The sequence below is a fragment of the Eurypyga helias genome, unplaced genomic scaffold (assembly GCF_000690775.1).
Source record: "Eurypyga helias isolate BGI_N326 unplaced genomic scaffold, ASM69077v1 scaffold39194, whole genome shotgun sequence".
In the NCBI taxonomy this organism is placed as follows: domain Eukaryota; kingdom Metazoa; phylum Chordata; class Aves; order Eurypygiformes; family Eurypygidae; genus Eurypyga; species Eurypyga helias.
This window is the reverse complement of record NW_010245092.1, coordinates 20,326-42,765: the sequence shown is the minus strand read 5'-3', so window position 1 is coordinate 42,765 and position 22,440 is coordinate 20,326. Positions and strand designations below refer to the sequence as shown.

Genomic DNA, 22,440 nt, shown 5'->3' with positions numbered 1-22,440 from the left:
TCCTGCTGCACTACAGCATCTTATTGCAAGGATTTTTTCAGCAAGGAGGGACAGTTATTTTAGCTCAGGGGTCAGTTGTGTCCCTCCACCCCCCGCCCACCCAGCTTCCCCCAAAGCATCCCCAGCCCTGGCACTTGGTCTCCAGCTGTGCAGCCTCTGTGCATGGTGCATTAATAAGCCCCAGCCCTGGAGCATTTCATTTGCCAGCTGTGGAGAGACACAAAGCACTCACTGTCATTTACTTCTGCATATTAATATGATCAGTGGCTGTTCTTCATAAATCCAGGCCTCCTTTCCTCCTTTTCCTAAATTCAGAAGATCTGAATTTAAGTGTTGGAGGCAGCCTGGGCTGCCTTGGGTCATGGCTGCAAACCTGCCGGCCTCTTGGCACGGTCCAAGGGACTCTTTCAGATTTACACCCTGGGGAATTGTCTGCAGGATCTGAGCCGCTGGTTTTAACTGCCGAGTTTGGGAAAAAGGGAAAAAGGCACTGGTTTGTGCAGCTGCTTCACTCACAGCTTGTGGAGTTCGAAGTGGAATAATTATAATTAACATAAAATGAGTAGGAAATTACCTGGGAGTGGAAGGAGTGGTGGGTAGCAGCAGGTATGCACCATGGTCGGGTGGTGGGCTAGGGCAGTGATCCGTAATGTCTTACGTGGCTTAATCCCATACACGTGTTCATGCAAAACCCTGAGCACGCTTTGAAACGGGAAACTGCTTCCTAAAAGTCCGTGTGCCAGTGCTGACTCCAGGCCTTCTTGGAGCGTTTGCAATTTCTTTTCCATTACGGGGCTGTTGCAAGCAGTTTCCTCCTGCGTGCAGCCGCGGCTCCTGTTTTTGCAGATGAAACTTGTTTGCCTTGGAAGGTTTGGTTCTCAATTTCATTTCTCAATTAACATGAAAAAGGAAAGGAAAAATAAGGAAGAAAGGCAGGGCAAGGTGTGTGTAAGAGTTACCTGCCTTCTCCAGCGCTTCTGAGGACAGAGCATTCTCACCAGCTGATTAACAAACCGTGTGTGTACATGTAATGGCACAGGCGGATGAAATGCTGCTCCCTCTGGAACGAGGAAAGAGCAAAAAGGCTTTTATTATTCACAATAAGAATACCTGATGGTTTAAGATGGAGAAAATGATACTGAATTCACCCGGAAACTGCAGCAGGGACTTGGGGAGCTGGAGGGGGATGGCTTTGCTTGGTGTTCAACCAGGGTGCTTAGTGCAAAAGAAACATCCCCAGACCCTGAATTAACAACTCTCCCTCCTGATCAGCTTCAGCTAATCTTTCGTCAAGGAATTGATGCAAATTCCTTCGCTGCAGCTCTCTTCCTGGTCTGTAGGGGATGTGGCAGTGCTCTCGGTTGGCTCCTGAGGTTTGCGGGGCAGTGCACACATTTGGGGATGTCGTGCTCTGGCAGTGGTGGTGGACATCCCTCCCCAGCTCCTCTCCCACCCAGCGCCTTGTCTCCCAGCAAGCGAGGTCAGGAAAGTGAATCTTGACTGGCATTGGATATCAGTTCTTGCAAGAGTGCAGAGCCCCAGAAAGGCATAAAATCGAAATCCGAGTAAGTCAAGACAGCCCCACAGCCATGAACCTGATATCCCCCGTCACCTTGTGTATCGGCTGCTTATGAAACCACAACATTTACTAGTGCTAATCGCTGTGTTCAGAGCCCTGCACAGACACCTCTGTGCCAGAAATATTTCAGATTTCAATCTGCTGTGAGAGCCCATAAAAGTGATGAAGAGGACTGAACTAGGATGGTAGTTTGTAGAGTGGCATCAAACTCAGCCTTAGAGAGTCAAATCATCCTCACTGCTTGTGTCCCTTTCTGCAAAATGCAGTAGTTCCCTGTGCATAAATCTCCTCTTGCTTAAATATAAGCTATTAAATGCTACCATAAAACGACTTCTGCTGAGCTGCAGTCAGTGCTACAAAGAAACAACCCTGCTTTATTTAAAATGATGCGAAGGTTTGGCATTACCAGACACCAGTAATTAGCCAAGGCAATAGAAAAACACCCCAAACCCCAATGACACAGGCTTGGTTCATCCTTCTGAAGACTTGAATGTCCAGCGAAGGTAAATGGTACCTATAAAATAGCAGTGGCCTTGAGCATAAATAACACTGAGGGGCTCGGGCAAGAGGAACTTGTTGCTTTTTTGCAATAGGAAACTCCAATCTCGGCTTGACTCATCAAAGGCAGCTTGACCTTTAGGAGGCTGGTTGGTGTCACCTTGAAGAGAGGCATAAAACGTGCTGCATCTTGGACCTTTTCCTAATGAGGGCAAGAATTCATTGAATTAGCCGGGTTTCCTGGGGAGAAAAGGTTAAAGTTATTTTCACCTTCCACCAGCCCCCTGACAACCAGATCATCCACAAAATTAGGCTGACACTAAAAATTAATTAGGTTTGCCTGAGCACACTCATCAATAGTGCCGGAGCGAAGAGAGGCAGCTCAAAGGTTACTCGGGTTTTTGTGTCTGGGCTCTGTCATTAAGGTTGTCACATAACCGATATACTCCCGATCGTGGCAAATTGCTCTCCAGGGCCTCTCGATGTTATCGTGGAGCTGGAGAGAGACAACGCAGTGGATGAAAAAGCTGTTTGTTCTCTTTTGTGATGTAGCGTGTACTGCTTTTTCCATGCACCCAGGAAATTGGCAGGGGCTGATGCAGACTCACATTGCCCCCAGGATTGACGTTGGCCATCCAGAATGGCTTGTGGAATGAAAGGACTTGGGGAGTGGAGATTTCAACTTGGTATTAAAAACAAATGGTTGGTTGTTTTTAATAAATAGGGGAATTGTTCAGTTATAGTCAGTCTTCAAGCTTTTAGATTTCTGAGCCCAAAATAGGTGTTTTTTTAGTCATCAAGAACATCTCAACAGCTTTTGCAGCTGGAAGTGAACACAAACCTGAAACCTGGGGTTTTTTTGCAAGGGATTTCCTCACCAGGCAGCGCAGGTGGGTCAGTAGCATCCCCTTGTTTTGTCCATCAACCCCTCTGATCCCCAAGATGAGCTTTATGCTGAGGTCCTGGCCCATGAGCTCTTCTAAGGAGCACGTGTCAGCCCATCCTAGTGCAATCAGCACATCATGCCTGTCTTTTAGCTCCAATTTGTGCCAGTTTGGCAGTTAGACACCCAGAATTAAAAATAAAGAAAATAAAATCATAGTGCTTGTCCGCTGCAGGTATGTCTTCTCCTCCTTTCCCAGCACCCAGTCCCCTGTACAGACACATATGTGCAGAGCAGTTCAGTTGTGGCTGGGAAAGCTGCTCGTATTCCTGTGCTCCTGCTTGAGAAGATGCGAGAGCTGCTGTGACAGCAAGGCTTGATCCTCTGCGGGACTGGTATTAGCAAGCACAGACGTCCCCAGACACATAGTGTTGTTAAACTGAAGGCTGTAAATGTGTATCAATGACTTAATGAGAAAATCCTTTAAGGGGTGTAGATGCTTCAAAGCTTTTCTGGGGAAAAAAAAATCCCCGAAGTCAAGCAATGTTCATTTAAGGCAAAACTAAAGGAACGAAAACTAGAAGCTGGCTTTGGGAACTCTGGCAAAGCAGAGATAAGGCACCTAAACTTGATGGATACACGTTACAAAGCAACGCCATGCAGCATTAAAATGAAACACGCATTTCATGCTGCAGCTTTCCTTCCTGTCTTTGTGGCTGATGTGTGAAGTTAAACATCCGTAGCCGAAGTATGAGCGCTCAAAATAGCGAGAATTTGTGGGCTAGTAAGGAGACATGAGGAGCCTGGCATAGCCAGCGTCACAGCTGTTGGCCAGTACCCGGGTGGCTCTCACCAAGGGGACGAGGTTTGGGGGCTGTGGGCTGCAGCCTCAGCTTTTGCTGTTCCAGGAGCTGCTAAGGTGCCTGCAAACATCTGATTTTTATTGCTGTTTTTCTGAGGTGTCGGTGACCCTGGGCAGGTTTTGGGATGCTCCCTGGATGCCCTGGTTTTACATGAGGATAATCCAGGTCGTTATCCCCCTCTCTGATCCTGACCCTTCCCTGAGTGTCTTCATTTCCCTCCTGGAAGATGAAGAGCTCAGCGCATACTAATCAGTCTCACAGAGGTACCAGGAGATTTTGTGGCTAGAAAGCGCTTTGAAGATAAAAGTCTTTTGCAAGTGCTAATTAAATTTAATTGTATTAATCTCTTTGGTGCAGGGATCATTGTTTTGCTCCGACTTTGTCCAGCCTGTAACGACACGGGCTCTGGTTGACATTGGAGACCTCCCAAGTGCTTCCTAAGGCAAATTGCCGTACTCCCTGCGCGGTGTAAAGCTGAGGATGATGGTGGAAAGGTTTTCCCCCTCCTCTAGATGCTCTGGAATCGTTTCACTTGAGCTGAGCAACATGTGAGTAGAGCCCAGCACTCTTCTCTTAAGAACGTCATTGCTTGGGCCAGCTCTGAAGCAGCACATAATCTGTCTTTCTTGAGATCAAAGCAAATAAAATACGGCTTTCCTGAGATAACGCAGGACTGTGAAAGAGGTGGAGGAGCCCCAGTGCCGACACACCGCGCAGGAGAGCTCCGTGAGAGTTTCCTGCAATGCTTGGTGGATGCTCCTCACCTCATTCCATTTCGTCATCTGGCAGCATCACCAAATTTTTGTTGTCCTGTCAGTGTGGCTCTCTCCTTGCTTGTTTACAAGACAGAAATGCCAGCGGACCACGTTGAGCCTCAGTGTTGAAGAGCACAGTGCTCTCTGGTTGGATTGTGCTTCGTTGTAGTAATACAAAGCACTTGAAGGAATCGCAGATGGCAGAGAGCATCTAGAGCATGCTTCTGCGTGGCTGGACAGCCCGTAAAGGCTATCTCAGCAGAACAGAAGAGCAGAAGGGAAAAAGAAAGCTGTGATTAATTATTCAGCTTTTATGGAGGTTAAAAGGAGGGCAGGAAAGAGTCAAAGCTCCTCTCATCAGCCTGCAAGCAGTGCATTTCTGCTGCTGTATTTACTAGATCCATGATGGTTGGATACGTGGGGAAAAGATGAAAAGGGAGAGAAAGCTGGAGTGTTGCAAGGTCTTTAGCAGCTCTGCTTTGTCTCTGCTGCCAGAGCTCCAGCTGTTTTAGTGATACGGTGGTGGCACTTTTTGCCACGTGAGGTCTTCTGCTGCGCCCTTACCTGCAGCAGCGCTGGGCTTCGCTTGAGGTGGTTGCGATGGGGAAGGAGTTGACCTGTCTGGTTTAGGGAGGATGAAGGGGATACCCTGGGAAGTCTTCAGGTTCGGGAAAGACTAAGAGGGGGAGAAAGGGAGGGGCAAGCTGTGGTGGGTAGGTGATGGACAAATGGACTTGGGTGGTGGGGAAGACACTGCATGAAGCCATGGAGAGGTGTCTCGTCTTCCTGTTGTCCTTTGTGCCAGTACTGGAGTGAGGGAAACCCATCTTCTCGGGAGGCTTAGGGACAGGTTAGATGATGGTCCATCGGAGGAGGCTGGGACTGCTGTGATGCAGGCCTGGACAGGAGTTCAGGTTTGGTGGGTCTCGGCGGGGCTCTGTTGAGACGGGTCACTTGGTGCCTGTGGGCACCCTGGCAGGGCAATGCATGGATGATGCTACTGGTGACCTGTGCTGCTGGCACGTTGGCATCTTCTGCTGCTTCAGGACCAGTTTCTAATGCTTTCTTATATTTTGGCAAAGTGAGGTGTGCCAGGTAATGAATGTTGACGGGGCTGGATGATTTTCCTGCTCGCTGACAGCAGAGTGAGATCGCAAAGCCTCGTAGCAATAAAAACCGAGCTGGTTTAGAGCTGTGCGGTACACAAAGGCACCACTACCTGGGAAGAAGCCCAAGCATTTTGGGGCTATCTAGGGCTGGTTTTGGCATGCTGCCACCACTGATGTATGCTTTGCTACCAAACACCCTGTGAAACTGGGGAGCTTTAGAAAAAGGGACTGCGCCTGTGTTCTGTTTGTCGTTTTTAATATATTTGTTGTGGTTATTACTTGCACTACTACTATTTAAGGAGAAGCTTATAAAGATTAAGAGAGGGAAATGCCATCTGCGGAGTTTGGCCAAGTGACAAATTATACTACATGATGTTGTTACTCAAATGTTTTGGAGAGTGTGAACAGCGGAGAAGGGAAGTGATTGCCTCTGCCTTCTCTCAAATATACATGTACAGAAGGAAAAGTCTCTCTTCTTCCAGTGGAAGGTCAGCGTGAGAAAAGCAAAATAGGTGCCTTTGGAAATGGAGATGTGAAACAGGCTTATGCTATTCAACAGCCCTGTATAGGTCCCAAAATGTGCTGCGCAGGTGGAGACAGAAATCCTTCTCTTTATGGGGAAGGGCCAGAGATAGCAAAGGAGTCATGCAGGGGCCTGGAGAAAAAGGGCTCTGAGCCAGCTCTGCTTTTCCTTGTGATCTGGTCACCTTTGGTCCTGAACAAGAGACCTTCAGCTCACAGACATGTAGATCTTGAAGTCACTTTCAAGCAAGAAACCCATTTCCCCCTGATTCTGAGCACAGTGGTGCTGTGCACCCGGCGCTGGCATTTCAGCCATCCAACATCCTCCCCAGACTAATTTATTTTGTGACACTTCAGCACCCGCCACAAAGTCTGAATCTGGTCGTGACACTTCAGCACCCGCCACAAAGTCTGAATCTGGTCCAGGCTGCTGGTCCCAGTGGGGCAGCAGAAGGTCCTCCCGCTTTGCTCCTCCATGATCCCATCTCCATCACTTTGCCGACCTCTTCCTCCAAAACATGCACGTCTCGGAGATGTGACTCCCATCTGTGCTAGGCTAGGGCTGAAGAAGCTCTGTGGTGTAGCCACAGCAGATTCTGGGTGGAAAAACGGAAAAAAAATCCTGTTTAAATCAGTGACGTCCTGATTGAGATGCATTTCTCACACTCCGAGCTCTTATCGGAGCGTGTTCCCAAGGGAAAAATTGACACATTTTAACGTTACCCTGCAGTTTGTTACACTGCATCCCGGGAGCCAGGAACAATTTCTCTTCAGTGTCTCGCCGTAATGCCCTTCAGTGCAGATATTTATTTCTATAACAGTAGTAACGGCCTCATGGGGTTGTTTGTATAATGCTGCATGGGCTTCCATAAATATTTCAATAATAAAAGTGATAATTAAGCATTATTGCTGTGATACAAGTTAGTACTGAACTCGTGAAAGCTGCAAATTGATAAAAGCAAGAATACTTGCATCTCTGGCTCCTGGCTCCACACTGCAGCCATGGGAGCAGGGCTGGGCTTTGGACAAGAACGGACCGAGACTTTGGGGGCTGGATTTGGTCATTTTGCTGCCCCAGGGTGGGATGTTGACACGCAGGAGCCTGCATGAGCTCAAGGCTATTGCCATAAGGATGCTGAGTGGGTCCCATGGATGCGGGGACCCTCTTGCTGTCCTGGGGAAGGAACGGAGGTTTCCAGGCGCAAAATCACTTGCAGGGTTGGAGCTGGGGTCCATAAAACATGCAAGTCTTTGGGGCCAGTTAAGACTGGGCAGATGCAGAAGGCAGCCTTTGCATCTCCATAACCCCGGTGGTCTCTCCTCCTGCCTGGCTCCCCGATGGCTTCGCTGTCTGGATGCAGAGTGGGCGCAGCTGTGTACGGTGCCCATCAGGACGATGGAGGACCTCAGCCTCTCACGGTACAGCCTGGAAGTGAGCTGTGGGGTTGTTCATGAGCCTTTGCAGCCAAAATCCCTTGGGCAGAGCTTCTCCTCAAAGAGCAGATGATGGTATCCTGACTCCAGTACCGCGGTGTGGTACTTCAGCTGTTCAGTACACTTTCTCCGCCACCCTGTATTGTTGGCTCCAGACCTTTTGATTTCCAGGTTAAATTTATTCACCATCAGTTTATCCTAGTTTGGAAGGGTTTTCTAACAAATATTTTCCTGACGGTGGAAACACTCTGCTCCCGTCTGGTGTTTGCCTTTGATATATTTATAGAGCGGATTCATAGCCTTCGTCTCGCCAGACGATACACAACCCAAGCTGTGTTGGACTCCTCCCAAATGCCGGGTTCCCCGCTCCTCTTCCCATCCCAGCAGCTTTGGTGTGCTCCTTTCCCTGTCTCCATTGATCAGGCTCTGGTGACCGGAACCAATGATGCTGTTTCAGATGAGGTTCCACTGAAGACTCACTGGAGTCCCCTGGCTTCATTTCTTCGTGTGTATTGGCACCCAAGAAGGTAGATTGGGGTGATGAACAGGGCGACCGAGCTCTGAAAGCTGGAGTGGAGTCATCCCACAAGATTTCTCATCTAAGTAAGTCAAGCAGTCCTCAAAGGATGGGGTTGGGTACTCACCCATCCCTTCCCATGGGCGTTGGACAGACCATAATGACCACTTGAGACTTGCTGGTCAGCTCTGAGATGGCCAGAACACGAGTAGCTAAACATTTTCCTCGCTTTGTCTCTTGCAAAATCCACCTCATCTCCCGAAAATCTCAGCAGGCTCCAGCTATGCTTCGTGCTCCATCCCAGCACTGAATTTCACCTCCTGCCCATCTCTTGTGCTGCCGTTTTCTCCCCATGCCTTGCAAAAACTCAGAAGCAACCCCCACACTCAGCAATGCCATTTTCCACGTAAATCTGGTTAGAAATGATTGATTGTTTTTTTCCTTTTTCCCCCTGCTCCAGCCAAAGGCATTGCAGCGCTGCAGGCTGCGCTAGATGTAATTTTCACCAGTTATTTTTATCAGAGGAAAATATTAGGCTGCCTGCTGCCATATGAGATCTGTGTGTGCCCCGCTGGCCTTACCGTGGGCAGCACACTACAACACAATGCAAATATTTTTATATATAGCATCCTCCATATGCGGCGTTGGGGGACGGTGGGAGGAGAGAGGGCTGGGGGTGGGCAAAGGGAGGGAGATGGAGATGCTGAGAGTGAGCAGCCATGCTTTGGGCTGAAGTTGGGACATACAGAGTGAAGGAAGATCCTTTCCTGCTACAAAAAGTGTTCAGGTTTGGCGTGGGGATGATGGGAGTGGTGAAGGAACCTTGGGAGATGTGTGGCTGGGAATCATGGAATCACAGAATGGTTTGGGTGGGAAGGGACCTTAAAGACCATCCAGTTCCAACCTCCCTGCCATGGGCAGGGACACCTTCCACTAGACCAGGTTGCTCCAAGGCTCATCCAGCCTGGCCTTGGCTGAGATTGGAGGAGCAGAAGGGACCCTGGGGGAGCATCACCTCCTGCAGCCACCCACTCTCCCTGCTTTGGTAATCCCAGTCCTGGAAAATCACTATGAAATAGGATATAAATGAGCTAACAAGTGGGCAACATGAAACTTTTCACTCCCCAGGCCCGCAGACTTTAGTTTTTCTTCTGTTAAGGTCTAAGATCCATTTGGCTCCTAGGGCTAAAAATTACCCCTAGGTGGGGAGTTTCCTAAGGAAACAATGGAGAAACTGAAACTTCTTGTAGAAATGTGTGGGAAAACTTAAGTCTCTCTAAAATATTCTGCATATCAGTTGTTGAAGCATTGCTATGGATGTGAGACCAAGACTTACACCCTTGTATCCCTGAGTTAGAGCAGGGGGATAGGGTTTCTTTTTATCTTTCTTTCTCTTTTTTTTTTCCCACCTCCAGAAATGTCAGCTATTGACTTCAGTTTTATTTTGGTCCTTACTGGACAGCACTTTGAAATCTTAAACGAAGGCATAAGCAGGAGAAGCATTTCCCTCACCAATGTAACTTAAAATACTTGTTTTTTTCTCCCACTCTGATAGACTAGTTCTTTCCTGACATTTTGTAATCATAAACAGCATCTGAGATGCATCCTTTTCCATTAAAATAAGTGTTTACTTAGTTGCTGAGTTCACCAAAGTGCTTTGAAATTACATCACTCAAAACACTGACATTTATAGGCGATGCAAATTAAATAGACATACCCACAGCTGTCAGTGCAATTCAGGCAGGGCACGGAGTCAAGGTTCCTCAAAATGGTGAAAGCCTCTCTGCCCGCAGCCTGTCTTCAAACGTCCTTGTACTGTAATATTTAATTGCACGCTAACTCCAAAACTTTTCCATCCAGCTCGGCTTTGCATTCGGAGAGAAATTGCTTTTCTCTCAATGGATGCAGAAGCCAATGGGACCAGCTCCAGAAAGTCATCCCGTTGGCCAGAACTTTTGTGCTTCAAGCTCCAGCTATGTGTCCTGGAGAGAGGGACCAGGAGAAAATAAATAGTTCTAAGAGGTTTTTACTTATTGGAGTGGCTGCAGAATGAGAAAAGGGTGATGGGGAGGCATGAGCTTGGTTCTAGAGGTAAGTCTTGTCCTTGGAGGATAAAGGCCCAGCAGGAGCAAATCCTGGTTATCTGCTGGTGATGCTGGACCAGTATAGTGTGAGCGATACAGCATCCTCCAGGCTGGAAAATTAAGCACAGGTCCTGTGGAGGGACTGGACCTGGCACAGCTCAGTCTGGTGACCTGCATGGACCTTGCAGTCCTGCGGAGGCTCTCGCCACAGGTCAGGTTGGTGATGGCATCACCACTTGGGATGGTGGCCCACCCCAGTATTCTTCTTTGGTCACATTTTGGGACTGTCATGCCTGGCCATGGGACCCACATTCCTGGAGAGGTGTCAGGATGGAGAGGGGCTTCCTGGGGACCAGTGATGCTCAGAGCTGGTGGAAGATCTCCCTGGTACCTCTTTGGACCTCCAGTGTGAGAAACCACATCCTACTGACTCCTCTACCAAGCCCATGGAGGTGTCATCTGCCTTTTGTGAATGCCAAAAGCTGGCTGGACCCCTGGGCTTGCCCTCTGAGGCATCCCAGTCCCCTCCATCCAGCCACTCCCTGAAAGGGACAGCAGCAGAGCCAGGACCCAGCCTTGGTGCTGGGAAATCTGCTTCCATCTGGCTCTGCTACCAGCCAAAATTAGCAGCAGCTCTTTCACCGTTTAATATTTCAAGATGTTCTGGGGGAAACAGCGAGGCTCCTGGGGGGGGGAGGGACATAGGAGAACCGCTTCTGCACCTCTACAGCGCATCCTTTCTTTTTGTTTTCCTTGAATCATTTCTGTCCCTGCAGCGGCAGCAGCTTGCCGAAGCGAAAGCCGGCAGACGGGTGGCCCCCGGGGGCCGGCACCCCCCGCTCTGGCTGTAATTTCTCCCCTCCGCAGGGAATCTCTCTCCCTTCCTTGCTCTGTATGTCTGACAGCAGCTCCCAAGGACAGAGGAGATACCAGGGTGGCTCTGACCACCACCCTGATTTTTTGGCTATCCTCCCTCCCACGGTTGCCCTTCCCTGCCACACGTGATTCCCAAAGGATGCTGAGGTGGGAAGGCAATTTGTTTTCCATCCACACCAAGAAGCGATCGTATAAGCAGCATAACCTAGCAGGAGCAGCCGTCCCTGCCCTGGCATGACCCCGCCAGTAAAGCAGGTTACGAGACACTTGTTTCCCCACTTTAATGATTAAAGCTTAAGCTTAATAGGAGAGAAGTGAGGAACTGAAATATTCATTTGCTGGCTCTTTGCTGTCCAGCAAAACCGCTTTCACAGCTCTGGGCTCGGCTTGCTGGAGACCTGCCGGTTTCTCCTGTCCCGTATATTATGTAAGAAGCTCTTTAATAATATACGTTGAGACATATGGCCCCTCAGATTTAGTATGCAAATGCAATATGCTTAACTAAAAATAGCGGGTATGCTTAATGTAGTTTGTTATAACACCTTCTGTTACTTGGTGAGTAATGAATTACGGCTGCGCTTTACAGAGAGCTGGGAATGGAGTGAGCAGGCAAAAACCCCCGCTCCGGGCTTGCCTTTTGTAGTGAAGGAGCGTGGTCATGTCCCATCTCCCAGCACCGTGACCAGATAATTAAGTAGAAGATAGCTAAATAAATGCTTAGTGGGGAACTGAGTAATGAATTGCTGTTTAGGAAAGCTTTGGGTCCCAGCTAGATGTAGTTGTTGCTATATAACCTGGAGCATTAGCTTGTGTTTGGAGTTTCTATCCCATATATATTATCCCAGTTTACGCTGTAGGAATTGCACGGTGGTTAAATCCCAGCGGTGCCAGGTAAAAGCATCAGTTCTGTGTCCTCATCCCTTGGGATTATACAGCAGAGGCTTCGCTGCTGCTTTTCCAGCCAGCCTTTGGGCCATGAGAAGAGAGAGAAGGACGGAAGGTCCATCCCTTACCAAATCTCCCTTTCAGCCTCCTTTTTGCAGGCCCTGCAGGTGGAATGTTCTCTTCTCTCCTTCTCTTTTCTGTCCTCTTCATGCAAATCCCTTCTTGCTGTTGTTTCTCACCAAAGCTAAGAGAAACAACGAACGAGGTGTCATTTTGCGGTGACAGCCGGGTGACAGCAGTGCTCCCGTCCCCTTCGCAGAGCAGTCGAGGCTGGGAAGCAGCTCTCTGTGCCCCTGTCGCAGCCCCGAGACCTGGGCTGTCTGCACTGCGCAGATACAAGGAGATGAGATTTTTCAAATTATTTTTTCATTAAAAAAAAAAAGAAAAAGAGGAAAAAACCCACCTTTGGAATACTCTGGCTGTATCCCAGGAGATAAACAGGAAGAATTGATTTCCCTCTGAAGCTAATACCACTACCTTGCTTGCCTTTAACACAAGCTGGTGGCCTTTCGTGCTGGGACCTCTTTCAGGTGTTGGGCTTTTGGTTTTGTTTTCTCAGACTAAGTCTTTCACCTCGCACACAAAGTACCTGATGACTTGCTGTAGTGGAGCTTGTCACACGGTGCTTCTGTGCTGCTCTTCATCTGCTCCCCATCACCATCAAAGCCTCCAGTAGCCCTGAGATCGTCACTGATATGCTGGAGCCACATCTGCCTGGGTTATCTGGCTCCTGGGCAAGGTTAGGGGAGTCTCAGATCACTTCCAACCTCCGTGAGAGAGAAGGAGTTGGTCCACCAGGAAACGATCCTTTTCCCCCTGTTTTATCCCAACACCAATTATTCCCGAGGACCAGGGACACACGAAGTCCCTGTTGCGGGTTGTCAGCAGCGCTTTGAAGCAGCAAGGTTTGATTTCATAGCTACAGGGAAGGGTTTGTAAAGAGAGAAGCTGGTTACCTTGATCGGTTCCTTAGCTCTGAAAAGGGAACGCCTGAATTTCCCGCTGGGGCTCCGTTGTGCTTATCTGATCCTCTCGTAGCTGCTGATGGAGATGAAGGAGTTGCCTTGGCTCAGTGGAGGGAAGTTGAAACACCTTCGATGTGACTCATCTGCCGTAGACATCTCCCTGGGATGGGATGAATCACTCTGGAGCTGCCTGACTTGCTCCTTCGGTGACAGGAGAAGCCTGAAAATAGATCTAAGTGTCCAGAGCTGGGCACGGGGCTTGCCTGGAGCTTGTATCAGTGCTGGCAGCAGGAGCAGGGACCCCGGTGGGCAGGCACTGCAGCATCCACAAGACCCCGGTGTGGACTGTGACGGGGAGATCATGTTGGAGAGCAAAGACAGTGTTCCTTGACACTCCAAAGGTTGCAGAGAGGAGCAGCGTTGGAGGTGATGTCCTGCCTTTTGAGCTCCCAGCAGAAAGGGTCGGGGCTGAGGGACCTGTCTTTCAGCATAAAGGGCTGGGTGGTCTCCATCAGTCCTCTCTATAGGGCTGTAACCTGTAGGTTATAGGACTTTCAATCCTGTCACCCCCACTCTCAGTGCAATGTACATCTCCTGGAGAGCAGTGGGTGAGGTTTTCCCCTCTTTTACACCAGGCTCTCTTCTCCAGCTGCTTTGGGGACATTTTTGTCTTCTCCAGCATCGACTTATCCCCATTCTCTTGGGCCATCACTGGCTCCACCACATGCTCGGGGGCAGCCAGACCTCTCCAAAGCTTGGCCAGATGGATGAGACCACGACAGGCTCCCACTCCTCAGGCCACTCTTACACAGTGGCTTCTGTACCTTTAATTTATCTCTCTTAAATGCAGGGGAGCAGCCAGGCTGGGATCCCGCACACTCTGCACGGCCCCGCCGGGACTCTCACTCCTGCTGCATCCGAGCAGGACGCATGGTATTTTTCCCAGCAGCTGACAGAGCCGGTGGTAGACATCTCATTGTCATCTGTGGGGAAATTCGTAGTCCCTGATTGCTCCCAAAACAGCAGCCGAAGCGCAGCTCACACTAGCGAAATACACAGGACAAATTTCGAGTGACTGGTTTTTAGTGGGGAAGGTGGCGTTGCCTCGGTCGCCTGTCAGACGGATGCTGTCAAACCTCCCCGAACCCTGTTGTGAATACTCTTATTTCAGCTTCACTTAATCCTGTTACTAAGCAACTTTAAACGAAGCAAAACACAATACTTCCAGAGAAACGAGAGCACACACAGGGGAGCAAAACTGGTTTCGCTGGCGTTAAACTGGTTTCGTTATAATTCCGCATTTTTTCACGGTAGGCTTACGGGTCCTGCTTTCTTATAGTTATGTTTCCATGGCGATTCGAGTTTTTTCTTTCATCCATAATTTTTTGCCTAGGAAAAATGTGGATCTTATGCATTTGTTTAAGATTCTGCACAGATGCAGTATGGTTGAAGCAGCAGTTGTCTTCCTTGAATCCAGGAGCACACGGCACATTCGCTGGGTCAGTGTGTGTCCTGGCTGCCCCACTGGTGTGATGAGCTTGACATGCTCAGGAGATGCTGCGCTGCAGGCGCAGACCCTGGCAGGTAATCTGAGGACACTCAGCCAGGTCCCAAGCACTGCTCAGGGAAATGGGAGACAGGCGGGAGGGATGCAGAAGGGATTTAGGGGGTCACTGGGCTGGTGGGGATGGGGACGCAGCCATGCTATGTCGCATACCCAGAGCAACTGGGTGTGCTCGGTGCTGGGGATGTCAACGCTCCCTGGGGCCAGCACGGGAGGTGGAGGATTGCCTGCTCTGATGCGCATCATTTCCATGGCGATACTGAGCAGAGGATGCCCTAAAAACTAGAGACGAACCTCAGCATCTCACAGCATCTTCTGGGTATGTCTGTGCTGCCGTGGCAACCCCCCTGCTCCTGGGGAGCCTTCCTTCCTGAGGGAGACAAGAAGCCATGGTTCAACAGAGCCTTCGTGGATGCAGTGCAGCCAGCACAGGGATGCACATCTGTGCTTCCTTCCAGATGTTGGGCTTGGTGCTGCCTGTACCCCATGAGATCTTCCCTGTCTTTGCACCTAGCAGTACGCTGCGGGGCTGAATTGGGCTTTACAGAGGCACCGGAGACTATTCCAGCGCAATGAGTTAAGTGGCAACATTGCTCCCATTTTACAGATGGGGAAGCTGAGGCAAAGGACAAGAAGTGTCTGGGGAGAAACCAAACTTTCCAGCTCTATGCTTACTTCTGCACAGCATAAGAGAAGGCATGTTACCCAAAATAAACCTTCAGGCCACCTTCTTACAGTCACAGTGTGAGCCAGCCAAGAAAATACCACCTCCTTTGCTCAGATTGAGCCATGTGGGATCTGTTTTGGTTTTCTCCGAGCAGGAGTGGCTTCTGTGGAGCTGCCGGGGCTGCCGGCAGAGCTGACAGGTGATGGCTGCAGCTAGAAGCGACCTGTGGCTCGGGCTGTATCGTCAATTCCCAATAAATTAGTGCCGAGCACAGCTTCCGATGTTAATTGCTAGAGAGAAGTGGATCAGTTTGGACATAATAAGGCAGAGGAGAAGGGTAGCTCGGTGCCTTTGGCAGCATTTCTTATTTTAATTGCAGCTCCTTGCATATTCACAGGGATGAACTTTGTAGCCTGCACCCGAGCATATAGTCAGCTGGAGCTTTATTAAGATTTTCAAGTGATGCTCTAAGCAGAAAGCCCCGACGAAGTCATGGAAGCCAGAAATAGAAAGCTTTGCAATCCGCAACATATAATGCTCTGCAGCCAACTTGAAGCACATGCTGAATTAATCCCCAATTTAATTAACGCTACTCTAATCCTTCAGTGAAAAGAGCAGCTCAGGATTTGTTTGGAAACACTGTCCTGTGTACAGTAATGTATATTGCTGTATTTAAAATGTAGTCATCAAGGAGTTTTTGCTCAATTCCCAGCCTGGGATGCACTAAGGAATGAATTTACAGGCACTGTCCTCTGAAAAGTGGGATTGCAGATTGAATCAAGGTCTGTGGTTGGGCAACGCTGCAAAATCAGTTTAAAAACCGTAAGGTACAAACCAACCCCCCAGTCACTAGAATTTATTTTTAAAGGTTTTCTGGCATCTGAGTCAATTGAAGGGTTTTCAGTGTTGTTTTTTTCCCCGTTGATGGGTGATTACAAGAAACAGGCATAAAAAACCAGCAGCAACCTGGACTGGCACTCAGCCTCATGTCTCCAGGAGGTACCACTAAAGAAGCCATTCAGAATGATGCTGAAACTGCAAAAATATGGCAAAACCCTGGCTGGGATGTGTCTCTCTGGATGCTCACACCCCTGGTTGCACCTCTCCAGTCTTGGGGTAACAGCCCCCGAGACCCAGGGTTTGCCACATGACCTTTCTGGGTTTGCTCTGTCCATGGACATTCATTTCAGCGATCTCAATGCAGCCGCTGCCAGCGAAGTCCCAGGAGACCTTCCTTTTCTTACACTTACGGCAAATACTTAACCTACACAAATGCTTCTCAGCTCCAGCACAGAGGTTGGAAACGTTTAGGATGCAGCTAATGAGGGCTGGTCCAGGCATATTCCATCAAAGGGTTTTGTAGCTGAGCTTTTAATTTTTCTCTTTTAGCAGAAAACAGCTATTTTGTAGCAAATGAATTTTTAGGAGAAGTGACAGTTTTTCAAAGCTAGTTTCATGTTTATAGTTTCATCCTCGCATGTGTTTCTTGCAGGAAAAACAATGAATGCTGCCTGGCTTTTGGCAGCTCCTCTAAAAAAAATGCTGTTTATTTTGCTCTTCTTATTATTGGTGATGAAAATTAATAACTGTGTGTTTTAAAACCAAAGTTTCTGCTGTGGCACAGAGAATGCCTTCTCCTCCCCATCCATCATTACCACTGACTACATGCCAGGGTTTTCTGTTTCAAATTACAAACTCTGTTGCTTTTAAAGTCTCTTACGGGTACTTGCAAGCTGTATCTTGTTTGCTTGGTACGGATGTCAGGAGCTTACGTGCAGATGGACCTGGGCACAGCACCTGGTTGTGGGAAATATGTGGACTTAAGTCAGAGCTGAACAGACCCAGGGCGGGTGCAGAAATGGGCAGAATAATTTCAGATGGAAAATGTTTCAACAAAACAGTTCCCGTTGCCCAACAAGTTAGACTAAATAGAAGCTTTCTCCTCCAGCTTGTCAGGTAATTACTGCGGGAAGCATATGGTGTCTCCTTCGAAGTGTTGGAAGGGGATCAACACCAGGCAAAGCGATGGAGCTGAGTGGGATCGGTAGGAGTGGGCGTCACGGGGGATAACAGGATTGGGATTGAAAGTGGAGGAGTTGGTGGGTACTTGGAGAGGGTTGAACTCGTTCTGGTGTGCATTTGCCCATGGGGCTTGGGCATCCGGGTGCAGAATCGGCTGCGGAGCCCAGGGCTGCTGCGGTGCTGTTGAGCAGCGATGAGGTTGGATGGGGATGTTGTGCATTGCCAAAGGTTTTTGGGAAAGGTGGTTCTGCTCTCAGCGCTGGAGTGTTTTGCAGGGTCAGTGCTGGAGAGGTGTTAGCAGGGAGCAGACAGTAAGAGAGCTTGGACATGTCAACAACTGTCTGACATCTCTTGGAGGGAGAGGAGCCTAACTAGGGCAAGGCAAAGGCAAGGCAGGTTTTTGTCATGGTGAGTCCCAGTAAAAGGGTTGGATTCCTCACCATAACCCCCATCACAGGGGGGTGGTGGTGAGTGATTCCAGTCACGGTTGCTGGGTGTTGAGGAGAAGTGGAGGCCAAGAGCAAGGATGATCAATGCCAGTCTTGCTCCAGGAGGCTTCAGCATAAGGAAAAGCCAAAATAAACTCATGCTCTCCATGCCGGTGTCCATAGAGACACCTCAGAGGATGAGATCTGCATCTACCACGTGCCACCCAGTGCAATTAGCAATGCTGCATACCCCAAATCATGACATTATTTAGATACCAAAAGCACTTGGGTCACAAGGAGACAAAACTATATCGTTACTTAGCATGGAACATCACAGAGCCAATGCTCAGGCAGGCAGATTAGTGTGGGCACCGGAGGCATCTGTCTATGGGAGTGTGTGATCAAGAGGGAGCCTTGCAAATCAATCCATCTCTGACTGGTTAAAAGTCCAACTCCAACAGGTTGGAGCTGAGCCCCAACCAAGCACGTGCAGAACTTGTCCCTCCACCCTGAATTTCACTTAAGTATGCAAGGCCAGGGCCAGAAACCATTTTAATAAATCCTACTTACCTCCAAATTGTTTTCCTGTGCCTTAGATAAAAAAGCTAGGCTTTAAATGGTTAAATGTCGATAGCCTGCTCCAGCTTCTTGGTCTGCAAAGGATGCTGAGAAAAAATGCTTGCGATGGGGAGGTGCTGCTGGTAGACACGTCACTGCAGGGGCAGGGCGTGACGTTCCATGTAGCCAGTGTGTAAAGCAGCCTCAGCGTCAGAGTGGGGCTTTTCAAATGTCGTTTGTTCCCAAAAGCTGAACGGGATGTGGTTCGTGGGGTTGTGGTGGGGAGCATTTGTTGTTCAGTGGGGGATGGAGGTGACTGCAGCATGTCTGGCCGGGGGTTTCTGGAGGTCTCTGGTCTCGGACCAACGCTTGGTTGGTTTGGACATGACTGAGTGTTGAAGCCTCGGAGGATAGTTAGGTCTAAAGGGGGTAGACCTGAGCGCTGTGGATGCTCTCGTTTAGCCTGACAAATCCATGGATAAGCCCATTCCCACCTGTGCTGTCTCTGGCTTCATTTGCCTTGGGAACTCCTGAGAGAGCAGGGTTCAAGAAAGTCATCTTGGGAGAGGAAAGCTGATCCCTTTGCTGCCCAGTTGAGTCAGCAGAGTTGCATCCTCTTAAGCAATGGGTTCCTGAGATCTGTATGCCTCATGTCATCCAGTGTCACCTTATTTTTCCCTTGTCCTCCTCCTCTGCCCGTATCACCCCATGGCCTGGTGTCTTGTCTCCTGCTGCAAGTCATTGTGCAGCCCCTGCCAAAGCAGCTCTGCGGCTGTGATTCCTTGGTGCTGAGTTTCCAGTGCTTCAGACTGAATACAGTGCTGTTAAAAATTGAAATGTATCATGAAATAGTATAAAAATACCAAGAAATAGTAACCAAAGAAAATAAAGAGTACTCCTCTTTAAACAGAAGCTCTTTAGATGGAGAGGAGGCGTTGCTGGCCACAGGCATGGATTCATATTAGTGGGTGACTCCGTTTTTAGGCCAAATTTTGCATAGTTAACAACTTCCTTTGCAAATCAGCCCCCCGCCCCTTAGTCCCATATGCTCCCTCTAGTTTGCTGGGATGTGAGACCGTAGCAGCAGTGCTAAGGAGAGAAAGGTTACGCGCCCCAGCTGCGAGAAGATGCCTGTGTGATAGAGGAGCCCAAAGTGCTCGTACATCACACTCGGGTCTGATTTGCATCACATTAATTCTGCTTCAGAAAGTCTCTTTTGAGTTGGTTTTCACTTCTAGTGGAAGAGGGGGACTGACCTCGAGTTACTTGGTATTCAGCACAGCTTTGGGATGTGGAAACCTCGCATCACCCGTAACTCAGTCATGTGTCTGAGCCCATGCACTGCAAAATATCTCCGTCCGGCTTGGAGCAACTTCAGCTGCCAAAAACATGAGCTCCTTTGAATTTAAAACACTTTTTTTCATTTTTAATTAACCTACATTGTCTCCCAGGTGGCCTCAGGCTGCATCAGAGGTGGGGCAGCCGGTGCGGGGTGCACCCATGCTTTCGGCATTGGAGACCTTATGGATAGTAGAAGTGTCTGATGGGGGAAGGAAGAGTTTGTTTGTTTTAGTAATATGGGAATGCATTTAAAATTCTGTAATAAATAGCAGCTCGAAAGTAGATGACACCTCCTGTTTGCTGTAGCTGGGCTGGAGAAATCCCGCGTCTCTGTGTTGCAGGGCGGGTGAGCCCTTGGGGTTGGCAGCAGTGTAAGGGCCAGGAGCCCAGAGATGCTCGTGGTCCCGATGGGAAGCAGTGGTGATTTGGGCTGAGTTCCGGATGTGCTCTGCTCACAGCAAGCACTGCTGTTGGGTTTCCTTCCTTGATGCCCAGAAGTCTGATCATCCCGGTGGAGCGCTCCCAATGGCTTCTCTTGTGCTTTTGAGCAGCAGATTGACCAGATACAATTTTCCAGAGAGGGACAAACTTGCCCATGCCGGTGAACCCCATCCCACCCACCTCAGCCTGCTAACCTCCCCCCTTCTTCTTCCAGAGGAGACGACGTTCGAGGCTGGAGTGAAAGTCCAGATCCACAGCCAGTCTGAGCCGCCTTTCGTCCAGGAGCTGGGGTTCGGGGTGGCCCCTGGATTCCAAACCTTTGTGGCCACCCAAGAGCAAAGGGTAAGTTCTAAATTTAATTTACACACCAATATCCCTCCAGGGGGTCCATATCAGAGGATGCTTCTACATACCGGTGCACCTTGAAAGGCATCTTCATCGCTACACATATTTTCATGCCTTGCTTCAAATGGGTTGGGATGAGTGCAGCTTTTTCAGCCTTGATTCCCATGCACTGCCCACAGTCCATGTAATTTTGGCCACAGAAGCGTCTGGTAATTTCCCTGCCTTGCTCTTCCATGGCTGTGGTTCAGCTGCGACAGTCGCTCGATGTGTTGGGTACCTTCCAACCCTCTGAGAAAGGTTGCTTTTTGTCAAAAGGCTCTCACACTCTGCGGATATAAAAAGAGACAAGACAGCCTTGATTCCCATGCACTGCCCACAGTCCATGTAATTTTGGCCACAGAAGCGTCTGGTAATTTCCCTGCCTTGCTCTTCCATGGCTGTGGTTCAGCTGCGACAGTCGCTCGATGTGTTGGGTACCTTCCAACCCTCTGAGAAAGGTTGCTTTTTGTCAAAAGGCTCTCACACTCTGCGGATATAAAAAGAGACAAGAGGAGAGCATTATGTAGATCATAGGAATCCTTTCAGGTAACAAAGAAGTGGTCATGTTAATTATTATAAACTGTGGTGGGATGCTCATGGCTTGGGATGTGTCACCTTCCCGAGTCCAAATGGTGGCACATCATCACGGTGTGGATGGATGTGATGTGACATAGCATCGTTAGACCCAAATCCTGGTTAAGCATTCAGGAAGCAAATTTTTTCCCCAGCTTGGCCCCGGAGCTTTCATTCCTAGCCCTTCTGCCTCATTGCCTCTTTCATTTTCCTCCCTGTTCTTGGATCCACCCTCAAATGAGACATAAATCAAGTCGAGGAAAGCGAACACGAGCTGTTGGAGGCTCTACTCTGATTAAACCTCTGTGGAGATCAGAGCTGCAGTCGTTACACTTCAGCCCAGAGCAACATGAGGAATTAAGCATCAAACACATCATTAAGGCATCTCTCTGTGGCCCCCAGGTACCAAAATACACCTGAACATGCTGTGTTTCAGCGAGCCTGGCTGCAGACCTTCCCTCCTCCCTTCTGGCTCTCCTGTGTGTGATCATCCAGGAGATCACGGTGTGGGTTACCAGTGGGCCAGCGCTGGGTGGAAACTTCTCAATTAAAGCAGAGAAGGGTTTCAGTGTTGTCAGTTCGTCTCTCGTGGAAAGTCTGGTGAGGAGCTTTATTAGCGTGCAGGGCTCTCATTTGGAGTGTAAGACCTCAGTAACGGTGAAGGCAAAGGGCTCTTCAGGGGCTGAGGCAGCAGCTGCTGAAGTCCAAAGCAGAAACGGGCTTGGAAACCCATTATGGGCATTTTTCATGCCCGTTCCCTTGACACAAGCCCTTCCATGCATCCCCAGCATCCTAGCTCGCTCCACAGCTGCTTTCTGCCCTCCTAGGGGAGCCGGCAGCACACGGCGTTGCTTACGTGGGGCATGCTGTGAATAAATGACCTGAGAAGATGGAAAACTGCTTAATTACTGTGAGAGTAATTTCTGGTCAGAGTGCCTTGTCCATCCTCTTCTGGGGGCATTTCTTGAAGCAGCCTAGGAGTCTCCACACCGCAGGGCAGTGGCACTGGGGTCAGCCAGTGTCCTTGGCAGGTACAGTGCAGAGCAGTAGGGTCTGCATACAGCCTTGGGGTTAGAGCTAGGTGCTGGTTATCCCTCAAAACGGCTGCAAACAGGAGCCCTTCCCCTGCCAGCCCCTGGCAGGCAGTCACAGATGCTGGATTATCCCAGGGAAGACAAGTGACTTGCCAAAGGTCATGGAGGAAGTCGGTGTCAGAGCAGAGGGTCCCATGTCAGACTAGATACAAGGAAGAGATGTTTTATGATGAGGGTGGTGAAGCTCTGGCATAGGTTGCCCCAAGAGATGGGAGATGCCCGATCCCTGGAAACATTCAGGGTCAGGCGGGATGGGGCTCTAAGCAACCTGATCTAGTTGGAGGTGTCCCTGCTCACTACAGGGCGGTTGGACTAGATGATCTAGTCATCTAGTCATT

The 22,440-nt window shown here is 49.3% G+C and overlaps 1 protein-coding gene across 1 annotated transcript in view; it reads left to right on the top strand.

Annotated features, from left to right (window-relative positions):
- ASIC2 (acid-sensing (proton-gated) ion channel 2) overlaps window positions 1–22,440 on the top strand; it is a gene marked incomplete at its 5' end in the record, with an annotated part of 49,215 nt that overhangs the window by 6,454 nt on the left and 20,321 nt on the right. The window contains one exon of the mRNA XM_010149956.1: window positions 20,266–20,393. Coding sequence (XP_010148258.1) covers window positions 20,266–20,393 — 128 coding nt within the window. The remainder of the gene's footprint in view (window positions 1–20,265; window positions 20,394–22,440) is intronic.